General features: G+C 39.0%; 2 protein-coding genes across 2 annotated transcripts in view; both read right to left on the minus strand.

The window, feature by feature from the left end:
* The window catches only part of MYO1A (myosin IA), a 27,989-nt gene extending 22,978 nt beyond the window's left edge, over positions 1 to 5,011 (minus strand). The window contains exon 1 of the mRNA XM_057486805.1: positions 4,873 to 5,011. Coding sequence (XP_057342788.1) covers positions 4,873 to 4,921 — 49 coding nt within the window. The 5' untranslated portion in view covers positions 4,922 to 5,011. The remainder of the gene's footprint in view (positions 1 to 4,872) is intronic.
* NEMP1 (nuclear envelope integral membrane protein 1) lies at positions 654 to 18,430 on the minus strand. The gene is made up of 9 exons (XM_036894960.2): positions 18,306 to 18,430; positions 12,025 to 12,149; positions 10,690 to 10,909; positions 9,339 to 9,411; positions 8,189 to 8,282; positions 7,627 to 7,741; positions 6,715 to 6,940; positions 5,754 to 5,927; positions 654 to 5,016 (listed from the first exon to the last, which is right to left on the minus strand). The coding sequence occupies exons 1-9, from the start codon at positions 18,427 to 18,429 to the stop codon at positions 4,833 to 4,835; spliced, it is 1,335 nt and encodes a 444-aa protein (XP_036750855.2). The 5' UTR covers position 18,430; the 3' UTR covers positions 654 to 4,832.
* Between the last annotated feature and the right edge of the window lie 1,046 nt (positions 18,431 to 19,476).

A 19,476-nucleotide genomic window follows, 5' to 3' on the forward strand; every position in this document is an offset into this window, starting at 1 on the left:
TTTGAAAAATGGGACAATAGATTTTCATGTAACTTAAATAACTGAGAAAAGACAGAATTAATACAAATGCTACAAAGGATTCCCAGAGCAAAGAAAACAGCCAAAATATAAAAGAAGATGGAAGGTACCAGATGTCTACTGCAGAGGCTGGGCTTAGACATAACTGGAGCTTTTATTCCCTGGCCTCCATTGCTCACTACAGCGCTGCTCCCTCTCCTATCCTACACAAAGCCTTTGGCAGGTATCCCATAGCAGAACCCACAGGTGTTCCTCTCACCCCAATAGCGAAACAAAAGAGATACTTTATGCTATTAAAAAAGAAAAGAGCTAAAGTACAACCAGAGTAGCTCCCTGGACCAGGAATAACCCACACACGGCTTTTCTGGGAGACAGCCACTCCTAGACAGGTACAAGCTGCTCCTCCTGCAAGATCACCCCTGAGAGATCTGACATCCTAAGAAACCACCCAGGACAAGGATGCAAGTAGAGTAAGACAGACTCGGGATGGGCAGCGGTGGTTACGAAAAAAGGAAAATAAGTGGCATGCAAAAACACCTCATTAGAAAAATGAAACTAAGGAGCTAACTGCCCATTACCTGGAAACAAGAGAGCCAAATAAGAAAAGTACATGTTCATTAAGAGAAATCACTATATTGTCTATAAAACTTTATTAAAATTGCAATTACTTACAAACTTGTACAATAAAAATGAAAAAATATATAAGACTTATTTTTTCTTACAGAAAAGAGTGAAAATGAGACTCATGGCAGAGCCATCCCTGATCATTTTGTTCCTTTCAAACACCCATGAATATTTATTTTAAATATAAATGACAAATCCTTTTAAATAACAGGTATTACCCACAGGCTTAAAACTTACCCATGAATTCATTACCCCTACTATTTTGCCATCAATTCTAGAAACATGGGCAACTGAGACAATCACAGGCTGTAACATTTCTACCAGATTATGAGCTACCTGTTAACACGTAAGAATGTTGCCCATGCTGTAGGAAAGTTCAAAAAAGGTGATTTCACCATTTTCAAGTTATTGTCAAGAAATGTGAAGAGGAAGATGACACACATGAATGGGAGGTGTGGGAGCCAAAAGTCCCAAAGTTGGGGGCTGTGTATCATTCATCCCCATCTCCACTAAAGCTGTGTGTTGATGTTGGTGTCCATCTGCTATATTTGTTCTACTCAGACTCTGGGTCCCATCACTTAAGGCACCAAACACCCTTCTTAAGGTAGTAACCATTTAGAATCCAAGTCAACAGCAACTCAATTCATAAGCTAAGTTATCAAGAGACACCAGTGGATCACCACAATTGCATAGGCTTTCCTAAAAAAAAAGAATTCCTGCTACATCACAATATAAACAAAAGGTATTACGTACATCTGCCTTGTACAAAGGCTACTTTACTTGTTTATTACTCAGTTTCAGTGCCTATGCAACATAATGCATAATAAATCTGTTAAACTGTCCTCTCCTCAAGTCAGATAAAATTTTTGGCATTTCACTACAAGTTGTTACCTCACATCCGGCCTCAGTCTAGAGGAATACTTAAGTAATAGTTTCCTTTCCTCCTACATCAGTTTTCAGTACTCAGTTCAGAGAAGTTGTGAGTACACAGCTAGAACCATTTTTTAGTGGGTATCTATTTGAGCCATCTTTTTTTCTGGAATAACAAAAAGATTGAGAGCACTGCATAATTTATTCCCAAGCCACTTGTGGATATCAGGGCCTGGGGGTACTATCTGGCCTACTTGGGTCCTTTCATGCATCAAATTTATATCAGATGTGCCAACCGGAACTGGGTTGAAGGAAACACAGTCAATGAAGAAAGGGCTAGGCCCTTGAATGGGTTGTATTAGCACAAAACAGAACATTGGGACCTAAAGACTATCATCAGCAAAATCTCCCTTTATAACAGACATAAAAGTCATGAATCTGGAGGGAGAAATAAACTAGTTTTGGTAGGAGAAAGTGGCTGATAAGAGTTTATTATTAGAAGATATCAAAGTTACTAAATTTTCCTTATTTGATCATTGTTTCCCTTGGTCTCAGGAAAGCACTCTGAGTGGGAAAGTGAAGGGGAATGTTTTAGGCCAGCTGGCTCCTGTGTTCCCATTAATGAGAGTCATGCTCTACACAAGTTGGTCAGACCGATTAGAGGCAATGGATTTCCAATACTGATGAGACCCTGAGCCCGAGGGCCAATGTACAGCTTGATATTTCCCTAGCAAGACGCCAACCTGGCAGCAGACATGGCTCCAGTGCCCAGCTCACTCCAGTTACCCTTCGATTCCTCTTGATGAGATCGGTCTGAGAGAAGGGACTGTGCTGAAACTGCAAGAGCTGTAACTGCCAGAGGAAATTAAATGGGGGCTTCAAGTAGTGACTGAGCCAACAGACTAAGTGGCCAAGAGGGAGACAGGGCAGCTTCCATAGAAGGCTTATGGAGTCGGGCAATCTTGGGGTGCGTGGAGAGTCTGAAGCATCTGGGGCAGCGCCACATAAGCAGGCAGCCAAGGACACACAGCACACCAGAGGTACCATCCTGCACTGTCTGCAAGTGGCTCTCATTGTCATCTCCACTGCCTACAGCTCAGTTCTCCAACTACCAGATGGGCAGCAATAAACTTGAGTTTGATTTTATTCATCCCAAATTCAAACAGTGAAAAAACTGGTCTCGAAATAGAAATTATCCTTCACAAGGAGTTTACTACACAGAAAAAAAGGAGACTTTCCTCACTTCACTATGCTTTTTCACAGAAATAAAGGCTTAAGTCAGAAGTCACCTGGAGGCAGGCTACCACCTCTCTAAGGAGCCATTTGGGGGATGGCACCAAGGTCTCCGGGAATCCTGAGACTACTTGTACAGCTGAGTTTTCAAACCAACTTACACTCAAATACACTAGGTCTTACTTTCTGTAAACATGGCAAAAAATAGTAAATCCCAGAGGTTAAACAGTTCTTTGTAGAGATAAAATTTTACCATGTGTATAATTTACAAAGGCATAAATGTTTCCCAATATAAAGCTCCTTTGCAGCTTTAATCAACAGCACCTGACCAAACACTGCTTATTTTTCACTTTCTACTGTAATATACCTATTTGCTGCCAACTGAGGTAGTTGTCACTTTAGGACAGTTTAAAGCTGTGGGAAACACTGGTGGAAATAATCAACTGCTCATTGGAGGGGAGCCTCATAGCTGACATTTTGAAAGTTAGCAATGCAGCCCAAGGCCTTTCAAAATTATCTGCTACATGGCTGATCTGAAGGAGTCATTACAGCTTTTTAAAAAATCATCTGCCCTCTCCATGATCACGGTGAGCCAGGAAATCTGACGTTGTGCTCTTGCTGTCAGTGACTATCTTCCTGGCTAGAGCCAATTATAGCTTTTTCCAAGGTACGAAGGTGAAGATCACAAATAGAACCAAGCAAAGGGCAGAGACTTGGGAATCTGCTCCCTCATAAATGTCACTGCTGGTTTATAGGGTACTTTCCAATGGCAAAAGAATGTGAAACTAATGCCATCTTAACAAAAGGCAGCATGAATCTCTGGTCAGAAATGGAACTGCAAAGAAGTTCATGGAAAATGTCTACTCCTGAGGGCTGAATGAACAACCAGAGGCACAAAGGTTGCCTGAAGGGCTATTTCCTGGCATGCAAACTGGCACTGACAGCTACTCACTTGTATGTTGTACTGAAGATTTCACAGATAGTTTTAAGGCTTGCTAATTAGCCTAATGTCATGGGAAAAGTTTAAGTGGTAAGGAAAGGCCAAAAGGAACAGGTAGAGTGGGTAGATAAAGGAAGGGAAATGAAGAGGAAACAGGTTCCTGATTCCACAGCAACTCAAGAAATGTGACCCACTGACAAGAAAATGGAGAACCAGTAAAAAGCACTTACATTCCCTAAATAAGATCACTCATAACTAGAAGGAATTATGCTACAAACCAGGGGAGAATGTCAGCAACAAAACAAACTCTGACATGTACATACTTCACAGGTGAGAGGATAGACTCTTATTGAAAGGGCAAAGGGTGCAGAGATGAATGGGACAGGAAGAACACAAATGTATTTTTGAGATGGAATTAAAAGCTGAATATGATCAAAAGTTCAACAGACCTCCCCTACAGAAGAGACTACAGGCCTGTTTCTATTTAAAGCATCATATGTTTAAGAACTAATTCAAAGCTCAACACAACAGCTTCTGGGGCTTTAATGAATAATATATATTAATAAATACACAAGGCCTATGGGGCTGGGCGCTCTGGAGCACTTGTCAGTTCTGGAACAGGGATTTGTGACATTTTAAAAATATATGTATTTAAAAAACAAGACAGGCAAAAATCTATTTCCCTCTTAAAAGAGTTAAAATAAGAATTATTCTAAAGTCACTGAAATAAAAACAGAAGTGAAGGAGGCTCAGATTTGCGTATTTCTCTCTAGAGGACACAGACAATAGTCTGAAAGCATTACTACACATGAAACAGTCTCCCTTCTGAGTGTCAGCCACAATGGCAGAAATGCCACGACTGAATTAATGTTCAAAGGGGGGATGGAATGCTATGCTAGCTGTAGCCATCCTGGAAACATAAGGTGGGCCAAGAGCATTGGCTACTTTTCCACTCTCCTTCCCTGGGATCCCAGAGAGACCACCAAGCCCATTTACAGACAGAGGCCTACCTAGGCTTCTAATTTCAGTGAGAGAATTTCTGTACTGTCTCACCCTGTTTCAAAGAGCTGAGAAGCAATTGCATAGTACACACAACATGAACCATCAAGGTACCAAGCCAGTCCACATAAAAGTGATGGACCACAACCTAAGTCAGGAAGTTGTTCTGCTGTGTGACCATGGGGTACCGAGAATCAGAGTCCTCCTCCTCAGAGGATGCTTCTTCAGAGAGTTCATCCTGGGCAATGATGCTTTCTAATCCATATTCCTGCTCATGGACAGAGATCTCATTTGGTGTGAGGTGGGAAGAACCTTCCACAAAGTCAGCAAATCTGGAAAACAGAAGATAATACTGGTAAGGAGCTGCCTTCTGTCCTTTCTAGTTTTCTTTCAAAATAAGAACAAACTGAAACCCTTGGTATGCTCACAACTCAAATTATGTCGAGTCTAGCCAACATCCTTGTCCTTACTGTGGTAGGTAGTAGACTAGCAAGAAATAAGGAGAAAAGGAAAGCTGGGATCATAGGCTGACATCCTTTGTAGCCCCATCCTGCTTAATAAGCATAGCTTCTCCTTTTTAGTTATGAAAGTACTAAGGTTCCTTTAGTCATCCGAAATCCTGGTAAGAGAAGCTTAAGGGGCATTACACACCTATTCATGTTTATGGCACTGTAAACCTTATGCCATCACGATTCCAAACTGAAGTTTCACATACTCATTAGTAAACAAGCTCCAGAATAAAAAGGAACACGCCCACCACTAAAAAGTACAAAAACCCACAGTACTCAGAAAGCAATGCAAAACTATCAGAGGAGAAACTTAATATAGTCCTGGAGTCTTCTCATCTCAATGCTACAATTAAAGGTAGAGTAGACAGCTTCTTGAGGAACCAGAAAATAGGCTACTGCTTCACACATGATGATATAAGTACCTTTCTCTTGACTACACCTTGATGAATGGGAAAAGAAATCCCCAAATACAAAGTGATTATCTAGAGGTATGATCTCTGTTAAAACTCAAGGTCACAGTTACTCTGACAGGTGCTTGGCATATCTGGCCAAGAGTTTACCTCTTTGGAGACTGGATTCGAGTAACAGTCTTCCAAGCAGAGCAGTCTGGGCTGTTACAATATTCTCGAAGCTCTGCTAAAGCCTTTCGGGTCTCCACCTCTCCTTGTACCCGATATTCTTCTTCTGTCAGGAGACGAGGGGGGACAGTCTTTTCTGTTGCCTTACACATCTTTCTGTGCTCACCAAAATAACATTATGAATCATTAATCAGTAATCTATAACCACCCTTACCTCCAGTTCCCTTCTGTGGACCAAGCAAACTGCAGAGAGCCTGAACATTAAGAGTCATCATTCCTACCTTTCTTCTATAGACATTTTTGGTTATAATGTTTCCTTTACACTTAAGACTATGAGTGATAGCTCAGAGCAATAATACTAAGGTGAATAAATTCACTTATTTTTCAATAATGATAGACAAAATATTTATTTTCCAATAAATAGAAAAATGACCAGAAAATGGTGGTATTAAGATTGCGGTCCATTAACATGGCTTTCCCAAACTGAAGGCATCACCTTGACTACCTGTAATAGAACAGCCACTGACAATTCCAGAACCTAAGATCATCCCATATTCACTACGCAAGGCGGTGATGTGCTATGAATTACATCTGAGAATAAAATAAGACTAGCACTTCCAGGGCAATCTGAGAGCCAAGGTGAAAAATCTGATGCAGGCAGCCTGAGAAGGCATTATGGCATAAGTGATATACTTTGCACCACCTAGTGGTGACAGGGACACATGACACTTTATTGGATGCTTTTATGCAAAATGAGTAGAAAGAAATTATAAAAACGCCTACGGAGAGTCTAAAAAGAAAGACTTGGAAGGAACAAAAAAAGAATCATAATACCATCAATTTTCAATAACAAAGAGGCTTCCAGGTCAACACTACTGTATTTTTTCACTGTTAACTGCATCCCGCATTGTTTCAATACAAAGTTACATTGCCTTTCAGTTACCCGTAGGTGATGTACAGCCACTGAATAGGGTGCTCCAGGTTCTTAGCACACAGAGCCGTGATGACAATGGCAAGGGCAGTGTGCGGTATCTGGATACCAGAATACATGAAACACAGGCCCATCAGCTGCAAGGTCCAGGTCAGCAGGTTGATGCTTCGTTCATTCTCCAGAGGCCCATACTTGTAACAGACTGCAAAACTCACGAAGCCAACTGTGAGGACATAGCCTATGAGAAGAATTATCAGGAGACATTCTTTTTCATCCATAACAGAGAACAGTGATTTGGGGGGAGAGGCAGCAGTGAATTTACTATATGGCATCTATTGAATCAGGAAAATGGACTAGATATTTACTGAATTATTCATACTTTTCTCATTATTTACATATATTTATCTAAGTACTTATTCTTTCTGGTGTCCCAAATTTGTTTCGGATGGAAGACTGAAATATGTTGAGCAATTCAAAAACAATCTGTTTTTAAAAAGCCTAATACATGAAAATCCGTATTAATTACCCCTCAAAGAGCAGATTAAGGGTTACTCTGTATAACCAAAGAATTCTTCCTTTATAGATAAGATTCATGTAGACTCCGTTACTTCTTACGGTCTCCAAGTATATCTAAAATATGAGTATATTAATAAGGTCAACTTACAACTTTTCAGATTTTCAGAAAGATGTATGTTGTGTAAAAAGACATATACTTATAAACACCAACAATTAAAACCTCTCTAGTGGCTTCATTTAAGAGGTGACAACTGTAGAGGGTTTAGAAATAAGTGAAGAACCATGATTCTTAAAAGTTAATAAATGGAGTGATTATTAAAATCCTATGAGCAGGCAACATCTCTTCATGACCAAATTAACTAAAGAGCCTAGATATATATAAGGAAAAGCAAAACCAACAACACTTACTTAAAAGATACTGCCAGTAACACCTCCAGATCTCTTGTAAATTTTTTAAAATGAGTTGAATGAGGTACAGAGAAAAGGACCAGCCTCCCACTAGGATGATGTAAATGGGACTTTTCTAAGACAGAGAAGTGACAGTAGAAAGTCACAACAGGCTTTCCATACATAAAAGAAGCAAAATGAAACTACAATCTACAGAAAAAATTCAACCTACCAAAAATGAACAAAATACACATCTCTTAAAAAGACATCCTTTTATTTAAAATGGAACAGTCTGCCAAGAACACTGGGAAAATGAGATATTAAAGAACTTAAAAGCCTGTCTATGTAAGTTACAAACAGCAAGAAGACTTTAATCTCCCACTGTGCATAGGATTTTAAATAAAAAGGGAGAATTTGTATGTAATCAGGCCCTAAGCTTCATCATGGAAAGTACCTTTCTGAATCAGGTGCACTGACTTATTGGCCATCAATGCAAATTTTCAGTGCTATAAGATTATCCAAGAAAATTGTCCTTCAACTATCCAAGCTCATCATAACTGCATCTGAGGATTCTGCAACTTACCTTGGGCATAAACTTGGACAGTACAAAAATGACGATCAGTAAAGAGGCTATAATTCCCACACTCATCCCAGTGGAATAGTAGAAGATTTGGCTTCTGCATAGAGAAAATTTAGTTCATGACTATGTGTGTATTCTTCATACATGGCATTGTTCAATGTAGGACAACTATCCCAGCCAAAAGAAAAAAACGCACAATTTTAGAGCAGGTGTTTGCCAAAACTTGAGGTCAGAAAACTGGAGAAACTCGTGCAATATAGTTGCTGGCAGATTATGAGAATAAGAATCAATGAGGTCCCATCAAGTATATACCAATAAACCTGTTTAGTCTCCTACTCCCATCCCCAGCACCTCTCCCAACCCAATTTTTAATAAAGAATCTTTCTTCTGAGGAACTGCACAGCTTCTCTGGGGAGAAGGGCAAGAACACTGTCCAGCTGAGACTTGGAAACTGGGAATTAATTCACTGCCCAGATGGATAAACCACAGGGCCTAGAACAGAGCTCCTACTCTTATCCCAGGCCCGTTCTACCAGACATTGCTTCCTCACTGTGAGTTTCTCCCGGGATCCCCCAAATGAGGAATAACTTTAACCAACCTCACTCCAACCCAGCTGCAAACTCCAACTGTCAAGCTCTCATTCACTACATCACAAATATTCTTTTCACTGGGACATAGTTAGTATTGATCTACCTCTATTCAATGTTTGTTTGGTTATCCACATGCTCTCTTCACATTTGTGCATGTCAGGTTCACCCACCCCAACTAGTAGATCCCTAAAGGCAGGGATGACTAAGTAGTAACGTTTGAGTCTTTACTGCTGAATGGCATAAGACTCACTAACACATGGCCCTGGAAAAATGAGGGCTTAACTCATTCTAATGGTGGGAAGGATGGTGATGTATTGGCTAAATCCCATCACATGACGAGTCAATCAAATGGGGGAATTTCATCATTGCAAATCTTATCCAATACAAGAAAAAAGCAAAAATCCAAACACATATTAAAGTATTTTCTTAAATTATCCAAGCAAGCAATGGCCTCACTGTAAAGGTCTTGGAAAGGGGAATGGCAGCACTTAAAGTCTTTATGATAAAAGTCAAGCAGGGTGAGTCTGAGTCTTGTCATTCCACACTCTAGCACTGGAACCTACCTGCTCAGCAAGTCTCCACAAAAAAAAAGCGTAAGTCCAAGGAGGAAAATGAGGAAGAGTTTGGGGTCAAATCCTGAAATAAAAAAAGATTTCTTTTTAATAGAGAACCAAACAGTTTAAGGCATTATAGTATAAAAGGCAATGTTGGCATTATTGGTCAGCTAATAAAACAAATGCAAATGGTCCACCTAAACAGCATTATAAATTCCACACAAAGCCTGGGCACCCTTCCATAGAGAAAGTATAATTAGGTCTCTGTCTACCCTGTGCTTTCCTAAGGTCTTAGTTTTGTTTAGCTACCTATGCCAAGGCTAAAGCAGCTAAGCTTTGCTGTGGACAGAGCCAGGCGCAGGGCCATCAGCACTTCATGTGGTCTCCCACAAGGGGTCTCCACAACTTAGTCACTCACAAACTCCGACATAGCAGCTCTGCCTAGACTTTGGGTCAGCGCCCTGTTTTATCTAACTAGCGGCTTTTCTTGCCCAACACCACCACCTACTTTTCTTCACTACACAAGCACTGTGTTGGAAAAGCCTATACTCAAACACATCTCTCCCAGGACCAGGGTGCCCAAGCAGAGGCCCTTTAGTGGCATACCAGATGCTCCCACGGCTTTCACATTTGAGAACTCTGAGTTTAGGAGAGGTCTACAAACAAAACAGGAGCAAGAGGAGTCAGTATGGTAAAAGCAACACCAAAAAGTGGTATAAAACCTTAGACCAGTGGAACTCTTAAGGCAATTAGAAGGTTGCAACCTATTTCGTAGCAAAACCCAGGCATGTTTCTACTACTCACAATATCCCAGGAACCTGGGTAGTAACCAAGAAGAGACCAAAAGTCAGAAAGAATTCAACAGGATAATAATCCACCTACTCTGTAACACTTTCTCACCCAAATTCAAAAAATTTCACCCAGTTCCACTGAATAATCCTTAAACCACAGTGATCTTCATATTTTTTTATGGTTCTACAAAAAATTTTGAAAAACATTTTTAACGAAAAGAAACAATTGTTTTTCATGCCCTCAAATGTAGGCCTGTATATATCAGGACATCTATATTTGTGCAGAAGTGCCTGGGAGGCAGGAATACAGCTGTCTTACTCTGAAGAATACTAGGCATATCAGCTCAGGTTGATTGGAAGTATTAGGAATGTAAGTCTACACAATTCTAGGCTGAAAGGGTTTTATGTGGGGTGGGGTCTCTGAACCGTCTGGAGCAGTAGTGTAGTCAGGTTATAATCAGAACCAAAAGGGGGCTCTCCTAGACTGATGTCTGTTTCACAAATTATAACCTCCAAAGCTCAGTCCCCTCTCACTATAGAATCCATCAGAAAAATAGGTTAAGACTTACTCCGGGTCACAGTGACACTGTATTTGGTGTCTTCCTCTATAATCTCAATTTTGAGGCAGGTTTTTGTGCTGTACAGACCCACATTAACATATGTGTCATTCAATTTCTCTTTTAAAAAAGAGGAAAAAAAGTTCCAGATACTAAACTGCTCTAGCTCCTTCAGTTTATCCTCATTCTCCACCTGGGTGACTCGTACCAGTTTGGAACTATTTACTCGGATCTGTAACACAAGTAAAATTGGGATGAGAAAGAAGGAAGTAGGAATTTACAATTTTACAAATACAATTAAGAAACAATAAACTTTAGAACAAATAGCTAAATCAGTTATGATGTCAGTTTTCCATAAGGCTTATAGAAAGACAGAAATGCAGTGGCTAAAATATAATTGTGCAAATAACATTGCACATGGTACAAAGATGCAGCTTTTTAAAATGTCTTGTTGGTAGCATTATCTGAATCTACTATTAGGCCAGAACACAGGGGGAAGAAAAGACTTCCAAGCTAAAAGAATTACCAGTACAACTATTTACAACAGATCATACAAAGCAAGGGTCTAAAACATTAGGAATATTGCCAGTCATGAAAAGCCCCAGAAAACTGAAAGTTTCCCATAATGACAAGCTGAGAAGTTCAACCCTTTGTCACAAATCACTAATTATGGTAAATGTTAGTTATAATGTGTCCCAGACGGAATATGATCTTTTACATCAGATAATATAAAAAAGAGAATCAAAAAAATTTTGGTGTGAACAACAAATACCCTTATCAGTAAGTATGCTTGTGGCAGCAACAGGATTTCCAAAAGAACTCATTTTGTGCAATCATTATTACAGCCAGACACTTGCTTGCCAGGATGCTTAACATTGCTAAGAAATAAATGAGACCAAAGTCATTCTATTAAGGGAAAACTTCAGCTCAGAGGGTTTATGAAACAACTCATAGAGAATTAAAATAGAATAGGAGCAGCAAGGCAAAAGAGCTTACATCCTGGCTGGCACGCAATAGTTTCCAGCCCAAAGAAGGCATAAGCCATCTAAACAGAGAGAGGGGTGTGTGCGCAAGTGTATGTAAAAGGAGAAAGGGAAAGAAGGAAGCAGTTTCTTTGGGAAAAGGAGGAAGTTTCCCTCAGGGTCAAGTATTACAAGCTACTTATGGAAACAGAGAGGAAAACAAAGTAGGCATAAATACTTACTGACAAAACACAACTCAGGATATCAACAGTAACTAGGTTGTTAACAGGACGTGTGTGTGTGAGAAAAAAAATGTCAAAGTACTCAGTCATCACAGACAGATATTCATAGAAGCTGCCCCTGCCAGAAGCCTCCAAGTTATTACCTGTATCCGTGTCCATACATCATACCACTTTGGGATAAGTACATTTTTATAACAGAATTGCTGCCTGGTCTCCATAAAATAAACTCGGGACTCCTGAAGCATGACCACGTTTACATCAACTCCAGCTTTATGCAAAGAAAGGAAACAAGAATTAAGTATAGCAGAACACACTAATAACTATAATTCACTTCACAAAAAGAATTAAACTGATTACTTTCTTACTTGGGGGTTAAAATGTCAGTGTCTGAGAAACAATAAGAAAAACTGAGGTGAGGGAAGAAATACTACAGTCTTACTTCTGTCAAATTTAATTATTTCAATATTACAAATAATCACTAACCCAAAATAAGTACTAATAAAATCTACTATTGAGGGTTTAGTAAGACAGTATGCTACCTCATTTAACCCTCCCGACAACGCTCAGCTAAGCAGCCTCATAATCCCTATTTCACGAACGAGGGACTGATGTTTAAGTAATTCGCCCAAAGTCATACAGCTAGCAAAGAACTTACCTGAGGCTCACACACATATTTTTTCCCTTTACAAAAGCATAGCTAGAGTACCATTTGCTGATTTTCTCTATGTCTTTCCTGAGTTGGATGAACAGAATTGGCAGTAGTTTTGTATATACAGTACTTAAGTAGATACTAAAGACTGCAAAGTTTTTTCCAGCTTTTTTTTTCATTTCAAGTTTTAAGAACAGTTAATGAATATATGCAGTCCCTTTGATTTTACCAATATATAAGATTCTCCTTCAGGAATTTGTATTCAATGTCAGCTAATTCAAGTTTAAAAGTGACCACTCTCCTACCTTCCCACCCATTTGCACAAGCTGACTTCCTTACCACAAAACTTCCTTCAGTAACTTCCTTAAGTAACTTCCTTGAGTTCTATATTATACTTATCAACTTATTAAAAGCTACTCTAAGTGGAAATTTTAGTTATTACTCTTGGTCTTAGTACAAAGGTAGGTAGATTTAAATAAAATAAAAAACAAAAACAAAACTACAAAAGCCTCAACCAAACTTAGAAAGCCAAAGTTACATACACATAAACGAAGGCAATGATACCCACCAGTCCTTTTAAGATGAAGATACAACTAATTTTGAAGTTAAATTCCGTCTTAAACCCAAATTTAAGAACAAAAACTATAAAACACTTAGAAGAAAACATAGGTGTAAACTTCTATGACCTTGGATTAGGTAATGGTTTCCAGATATGACACAAAGGCATAAGCAACCAAAGGAAAAAAAAATAGACAAGTCGGACTTCATAAAAAATATAAAACTTGTGTTTCAACAGATATTATCAAGTGAACAGATAACTCACAAAATGAGGGAAAATATTTGCAAATAATGTATCAGATAAAGGTCTAGTATCCAGAACATATAAAGAACTACTGTAACTCAACAATAAAAAGAGAAACAACCCAACTATAAAAATAGGCGAAAGATTTGAATAAACATTTCCCCAGAGAAAATACACAAATGGCCAATAAACACATGAAAACATGTTCAACATCATAAGTCATTAAAGAAATGAAATACTTCATACTCATCAGGATGGCTATATTCAAAATGAGAACAATAGCAAGTGTTGATATGGATGTGGAAAAACTGGGAGCCTCATACATTGCTGATGGAAATGTAAAATGATGCAGCCTCTTGGGAAAACAATTGGTAGTTCCTCAAAGAGTTAAACAGAGTGAGCAAATGACCCAGTAATTCCACTCCTACGTATATACACAAAAGAATTGAAAACATATAGTCACACAAAAACTTGTACATGAATGTTCATAGCAACAATATTCAGAATAACCAAAAAGTGGAAATAACCCAAAAGTTCATCAACTGAGGAAGGGATAAACAAAATGTGGCATATCCATACAATGAAGTATTACTCAGTCATAAAAAAGTACTGTCACATATTACAACATGGATGAACCATGAATATATTATTCTGAATGAAGAAAGCCAGACCAAAAATGCTGTATTTTGAATGATTCCATTGACATGAAATGTCCAGAATAGGAAAAGTTGTCCAAGAAAGTTTTCCTTCCCTCTCTTAGGATCCCTGGGCTGGGTCTGAAAATTTAACTGACAGAAACAGATTAACAGGAGAAAAGCATACAAATCTGTTTAATGTGAGTTTTACATGACACAAAAGCCTTCATAAGGAAAGGAATAGTTAGACCTTTGTACTTTTATGCTAGGTTTGGTGAAGAGTGGACAGTTATGGAGGAATATGATAGCATAAGGCGTATGACATAATTGTAGTAAACTGTGGGAAACTGAACAAAGCCTATTTGTTCACATTCCTCTCTGGGCCCCTAGTCTTCAGAAATAAGGATGCTCCAGGTATAGGGAGGGTACCTCTCATACAATGGCCTATTGCAAGGAAGAAGGGCAAGGTACAAAGGGAATGGGGGGGTGGTCAGAATGACATTCTTGCTTCTGCTTTCTCAAACTCCTTCAGCTTAAAATATTCAATATGCTAAGGTGCCATATTTTGAGAAACATATTAGTTTCTCACTAGGGTTTAATCTAATAGTAATCTAGATCTCCTCCTAACTTACATTTCATAAAATGAAACCTTTTCAAAATCCTGTTGACAGCTGTCCCATTAGCAAGCCCACAAATACACTGAAAAAATACCCACTCGCAAATATGGCTCAAGAGTTTATTTTCTTCCAGAGAGTGTAAGAAAGTAAGGTTATGAGAAGGTTAAAACTGAATATATTTACAAATTCATTGAAGTCTGCAAAAACACTGGGATTGAAAAAAAAAGATGTTGAACAAGAACCTATCACTTCCTTAAAATAACAGCCCATCTATTTACAAAGTCCCAAGTAAAAACATATACCTGTCAAAAAAAAAGATTCACACTTATTACCTCTCACAGCACCAAGTAATATAACAGTACACCTTTGAAGCCCATTATTATATTTCAGGGGGTAGTAAGATACAAATAATGTGTCAATGGCACAGGCCATTTGAAAAATTAGTGTCAAGAAAAGGCATCATTATTTTTAAAGTAACTTTAAAATTCTGATGCCATTTTCCAAAAGTACTAAAATTGTTTTATAATAAGCAACATCTTTTAAAATCTAGTTCTTCCTTTCCCCAAGTTCTACATCATTCAAGGGAAAGAATTTTAATTAAGATGAGTACATAAATAAATAAACCTCTTTAACAGAAATCTCCTATGGAAATCAGCACCTTGGCCAGCCACATATTTGGAAATTCACTAGGAAGGAAAATATATCAATTCAGCCCAAGGACATAATCTGTGGAAACAATCACCACTCCAGCTGTAGCTTAATTTGTTAGAAACACAAAACTAAATCAAATTACCTTAAACATAAACAAGTTATCGAAATGCTCATGTTAGAACCTTGTGCTTCCCATAGCAAAAAGCCCTAGACCACTTTTCTTCCCCTCCTGCAAAGTGACTTAGCCAGCATGTTAAAAAGCAGAATGAATTCAACATTCAGCAAAATGCTTCTGAGCCCAAAGATCTATTATCTTGGAATTTAGTGAATCACAATTTGCTTGTTGTATTTATACAACTACTCAAAGGTTAATAACCTCATATTTACTTATAATCATTACAAAATCACTTTTCAATCAACAGCCCTGACCATTTAACATCTATAGATAGAAGGTAATGAAAATAGTATGTGAGGTCTGGAACAGACTCTAGAAAGTCATGAAAAACAACCTCTTCTAATTCTTAAATAGCCTCTATTCATTTGTCAAGAGGTAATCAGTCCATCCTTAAAAGCCTCCTTAAAAATTAATATCTTAACTCAGTGGACTTAGCGAAGGATTATTAAAGGGATGCTGGAACAACTGACTGGTTACTTGGAAAATAAAATCTATCTAGATTCTCACCTCACACCAAATGCTAACATTAATTACAGATTAAAAAATAAAATGAAAAAAAATTGAATGTACCACAAAAAATATATATCAATTTTGGAGAGAGGTCTTTAAATCTAAAGAAAATCAAGTGACCACAATGCAAATCTTCTATTTAAAAAGATAAAAGGGGGCTCTGCATAAATAGATTATAAACATATATCCTTAAATAATCATACAAATTGATTTTAACAGTACACAAAAATTTCAATAATAATCACAATAGGCCAAGAAGAAGACACACTCACACACACGCCAAAAAATTTAAGTCTAAACAGAAAATTAAATAATTAATAAACAGCTGAAAGATGCTCCCTCACAAGTTATGTAAGAAATGCCAAGTAAATCAAGATACCACCTTTCAATCTATCAAATTAGCAAAGATGTAAGTCTGGAATATCTGATGCTGGCAAGGATATGGGTCACAAGCATATATTGCTGAGTGATATAAACTGACACATTTTCAGGAAAATATTTTAGCAAGGTGTTTCAAGGGTCTTAAATATATGTTAGCTTTTGATCTAAAAAGTCCATTTCTGAGGATCTAGTCTAAGAAAAAGCCCAAATGAAATAAAAAAAGGATACACAGATGTTCACAGTGTTATCTATAACAATGAAAAACTAGAAACACCACAAATATCCAACCAAATGTTTAATTTAGAAACATTAAATGGTCTGTTGAAAAAATAGAATACAAGTAAAATTAACATTTATGAAGAATTATAATGACATAGGACAATGCTTATGCTACAAAATCAAATGAAAAACTATCTCTGGTAAAAACTGGTGACCTCCAGGAAAGAGAACTGGATTGCTGAAAGGCATATGAATGTATTACCAACCCAAAAGACTCTCTAATTAAGACCACGTGGAAAAAGAACAGAAGGAACTGTGCTAAAATGGATTGCCTCTGGTGAAATAAACACTAAGGGCTTTTTCCTACTTCTTTATACTTAATTGTATTTACCAAATAGTCTAAAATAAACTCATTTTACAATCAAATTTTTTTCAAAAGCTTCCAGTGAGAAAGAACTCCCTACCTTTTGAAGTACTTGCTCCATTCTATCTCTAGGTACCCTTTAGAAAGTTCTCTATTACCTGATTGTGTCTTTGTAGCTGCCACCCACACCATCTATCAGGCCAGAAAGAACAAATACCATCCCCTGGGTTTATCCTTCTCCAAGCAAGTCCCTGTTCCTCTCATTAGACTGCTGACTGAGCGCCAAGTGTGTAGAAACATTTTTTGCATATATTTTATTCCACCCCTACAATCCACAGCCCCATTTTTGAAGTTAACCATCTAGCCCAGGTTCACTCAGATCATAAACCCTTCAAATGTTACTCTGGGCCCTACCTCTGGAAAAGTACTTTCCTGGATATGTACTTCCCTCTCCCTAAAACAACCATTTCAGAAGGACCGTGCACTATGCAACGAGACCTATGGATCCTGGCACCTTAAAGCTGCAGCTAAGGATAAACATGAGTGACTGCATGACGTGGACAGCAAACTAACAGAATGCGAGAGCATGTGTTTACAAATCCCATTATCCTTAACCCCGTGAACTTCAACTCTCTCCGGTGAAAGTTTAGAAACCTCACTTTTTTTCTGTCGTGCATTTAGCAAAGTTGAAGGTGGCGTTTTACAAATATACTCTAGATTTTCTGGATTCAAGTGGAAAAGAAAAAGTTTCATCCCAGGCCAAAGCCAAATTATCTAGCAGTTATCAATTTGCTTGAAGAATGAATAAATTTCCAAAAGAAACCTACTCGGTGCTGAATGGTGTTTTTATCTTTTTTGGAAACGGGAATTTAACAGCTCCAGGTCCATTCTCTGGGGCCGGAAAGGGCCAGGATCTTACAAAGGGCAGAAAACATCACCTAGAGATGCTGCATTTCATTTAACTTACAGTGATGTGTTCAGCATCCGTTCCCTGAGTCCTAACAGAACATACGCTCAGAAGGTGCTGCTAATTTGCCGAATGAATGGGATGCTCCCTTTCCACTGCCAGCTCTGCCTGCCTGAAGTGTGCCTCGGGTTTCCTTCCTCTTAACCAGGAGAGTCAAGAAAGCCAGAACAGTGCGACGCAGCCCCAGGACCGCTTCTCAACCAGTCCGGGCCTCTCTTCCTGCCTCAGCTAGAGGCTCCAGGCTCCCCCCGCGCTCTGGGAAGCTCCCCGAGGCTGCCCCAGGGCCCTGACCCCTCAGCGCCGAAGCCCACTCCCCGGCGACGAAGCTTCTTCCTCCGCACTAGGCCCGAGCCCTTCGGCAGAGTTAGCGACCCGAGCGCCCTGGGGGCAGTCCTGCTTTTCTAAATATAACCCCCTCGGCACCCGCCCCTTGGCAGCTGCTGCCCGGCGATACCTGAGCAGACCAAGCAGCCGGAGAAGATGAGGAGAAGCCGCACTGTCCCACCGCCCCCAGCTCCCCAGCCCCAGGGCCCGACAACAACTGCCGGAGACTCCGCCACTTTCATTCCTCCCGCCATGGCCGCCTCACACCGCCTCCTGCTCACATGCCCCTCCCCGTAACTAACCCCAACAGACAGGGCCTGCAGCCTATCCACTACAACACCCGCCCCCACCAACCAATCGGATGGGAGGAACTCGGAACACTCTGCCCTTGGCCGACCCTATTATCCCGCCTCTTAGCAACTGATGCAATAGGGCAGGAAGAACGGCTTTCAGCCTATTAAAAAACGGATTAAAATTTAGCAATGGCGACAGGAAGATCCCACCCCATAACAACATGCTTCCGGCTCCAGTTTATTTACAACTGGTGCGATTGATGGTAAGCTTAACCAATAGAAAACAAGAATGGGCAAGGCAACCTTGACCAACTTGCATCTTTCTCTCCAAAGTGTCTCAAGTTCCTTCTGTTTTCTTTCCTTTTTACCAGTATGTTTATGAGAAATTTGTAATCGAAACGTTTTTAAGAAAGGCACAGGGTCTTTTTGAAGTATAGTTGATACACAATATATTAATTTCAAATGTACCACGGTGATTCCACAATTGCGTAATCATGAAATGCACCCCATAGTGTGGATACCATCCATCACCATAGTTATTACAATATTACTGGCTATATTCCCTATGCTGCACTTTTCAATCCCCGCATGACTTATTTTGTAATTGGAAATTTGTACCTCTTTATCCCCTTCACTTATTTCGCCCATCCCTCCACCTCCCTCCCCTCTGGCAACCACCAGTTTAATGTATTTATGAGGCTGTATTTAGAGTTTTTTTTGTTCATTTGTTGTTTTTTTAGGATTACAGATATAAGTGAAATAATATGGTATTTGTCTTTCTCTGACTTAATTCACTTAGCATATTACCCTCCATGTCCATCGACGGCAAGATTTCATTATTTTTTATGGCTCAGTAATATTCCAATGTATGTGTGTACGCCACATCTTCTTTATTCATTCATCTATTGGTGGACATTTAGGTTGCTTCCACATCTTGGCTATTGTAAATAATGCTACAATAAACATAAGGGTCCATTTATCTTTTCACATTAGTGATTATCTTTGGGT

The sequence above is a fragment of the Manis pentadactyla genome, chromosome 10, assembly GCF_030020395.1.
Source record: "Manis pentadactyla isolate mManPen7 chromosome 10, mManPen7.hap1, whole genome shotgun sequence".
In the NCBI taxonomy this organism is placed as follows: domain Eukaryota; kingdom Metazoa; phylum Chordata; class Mammalia; order Pholidota; family Manidae; genus Manis; species Manis pentadactyla.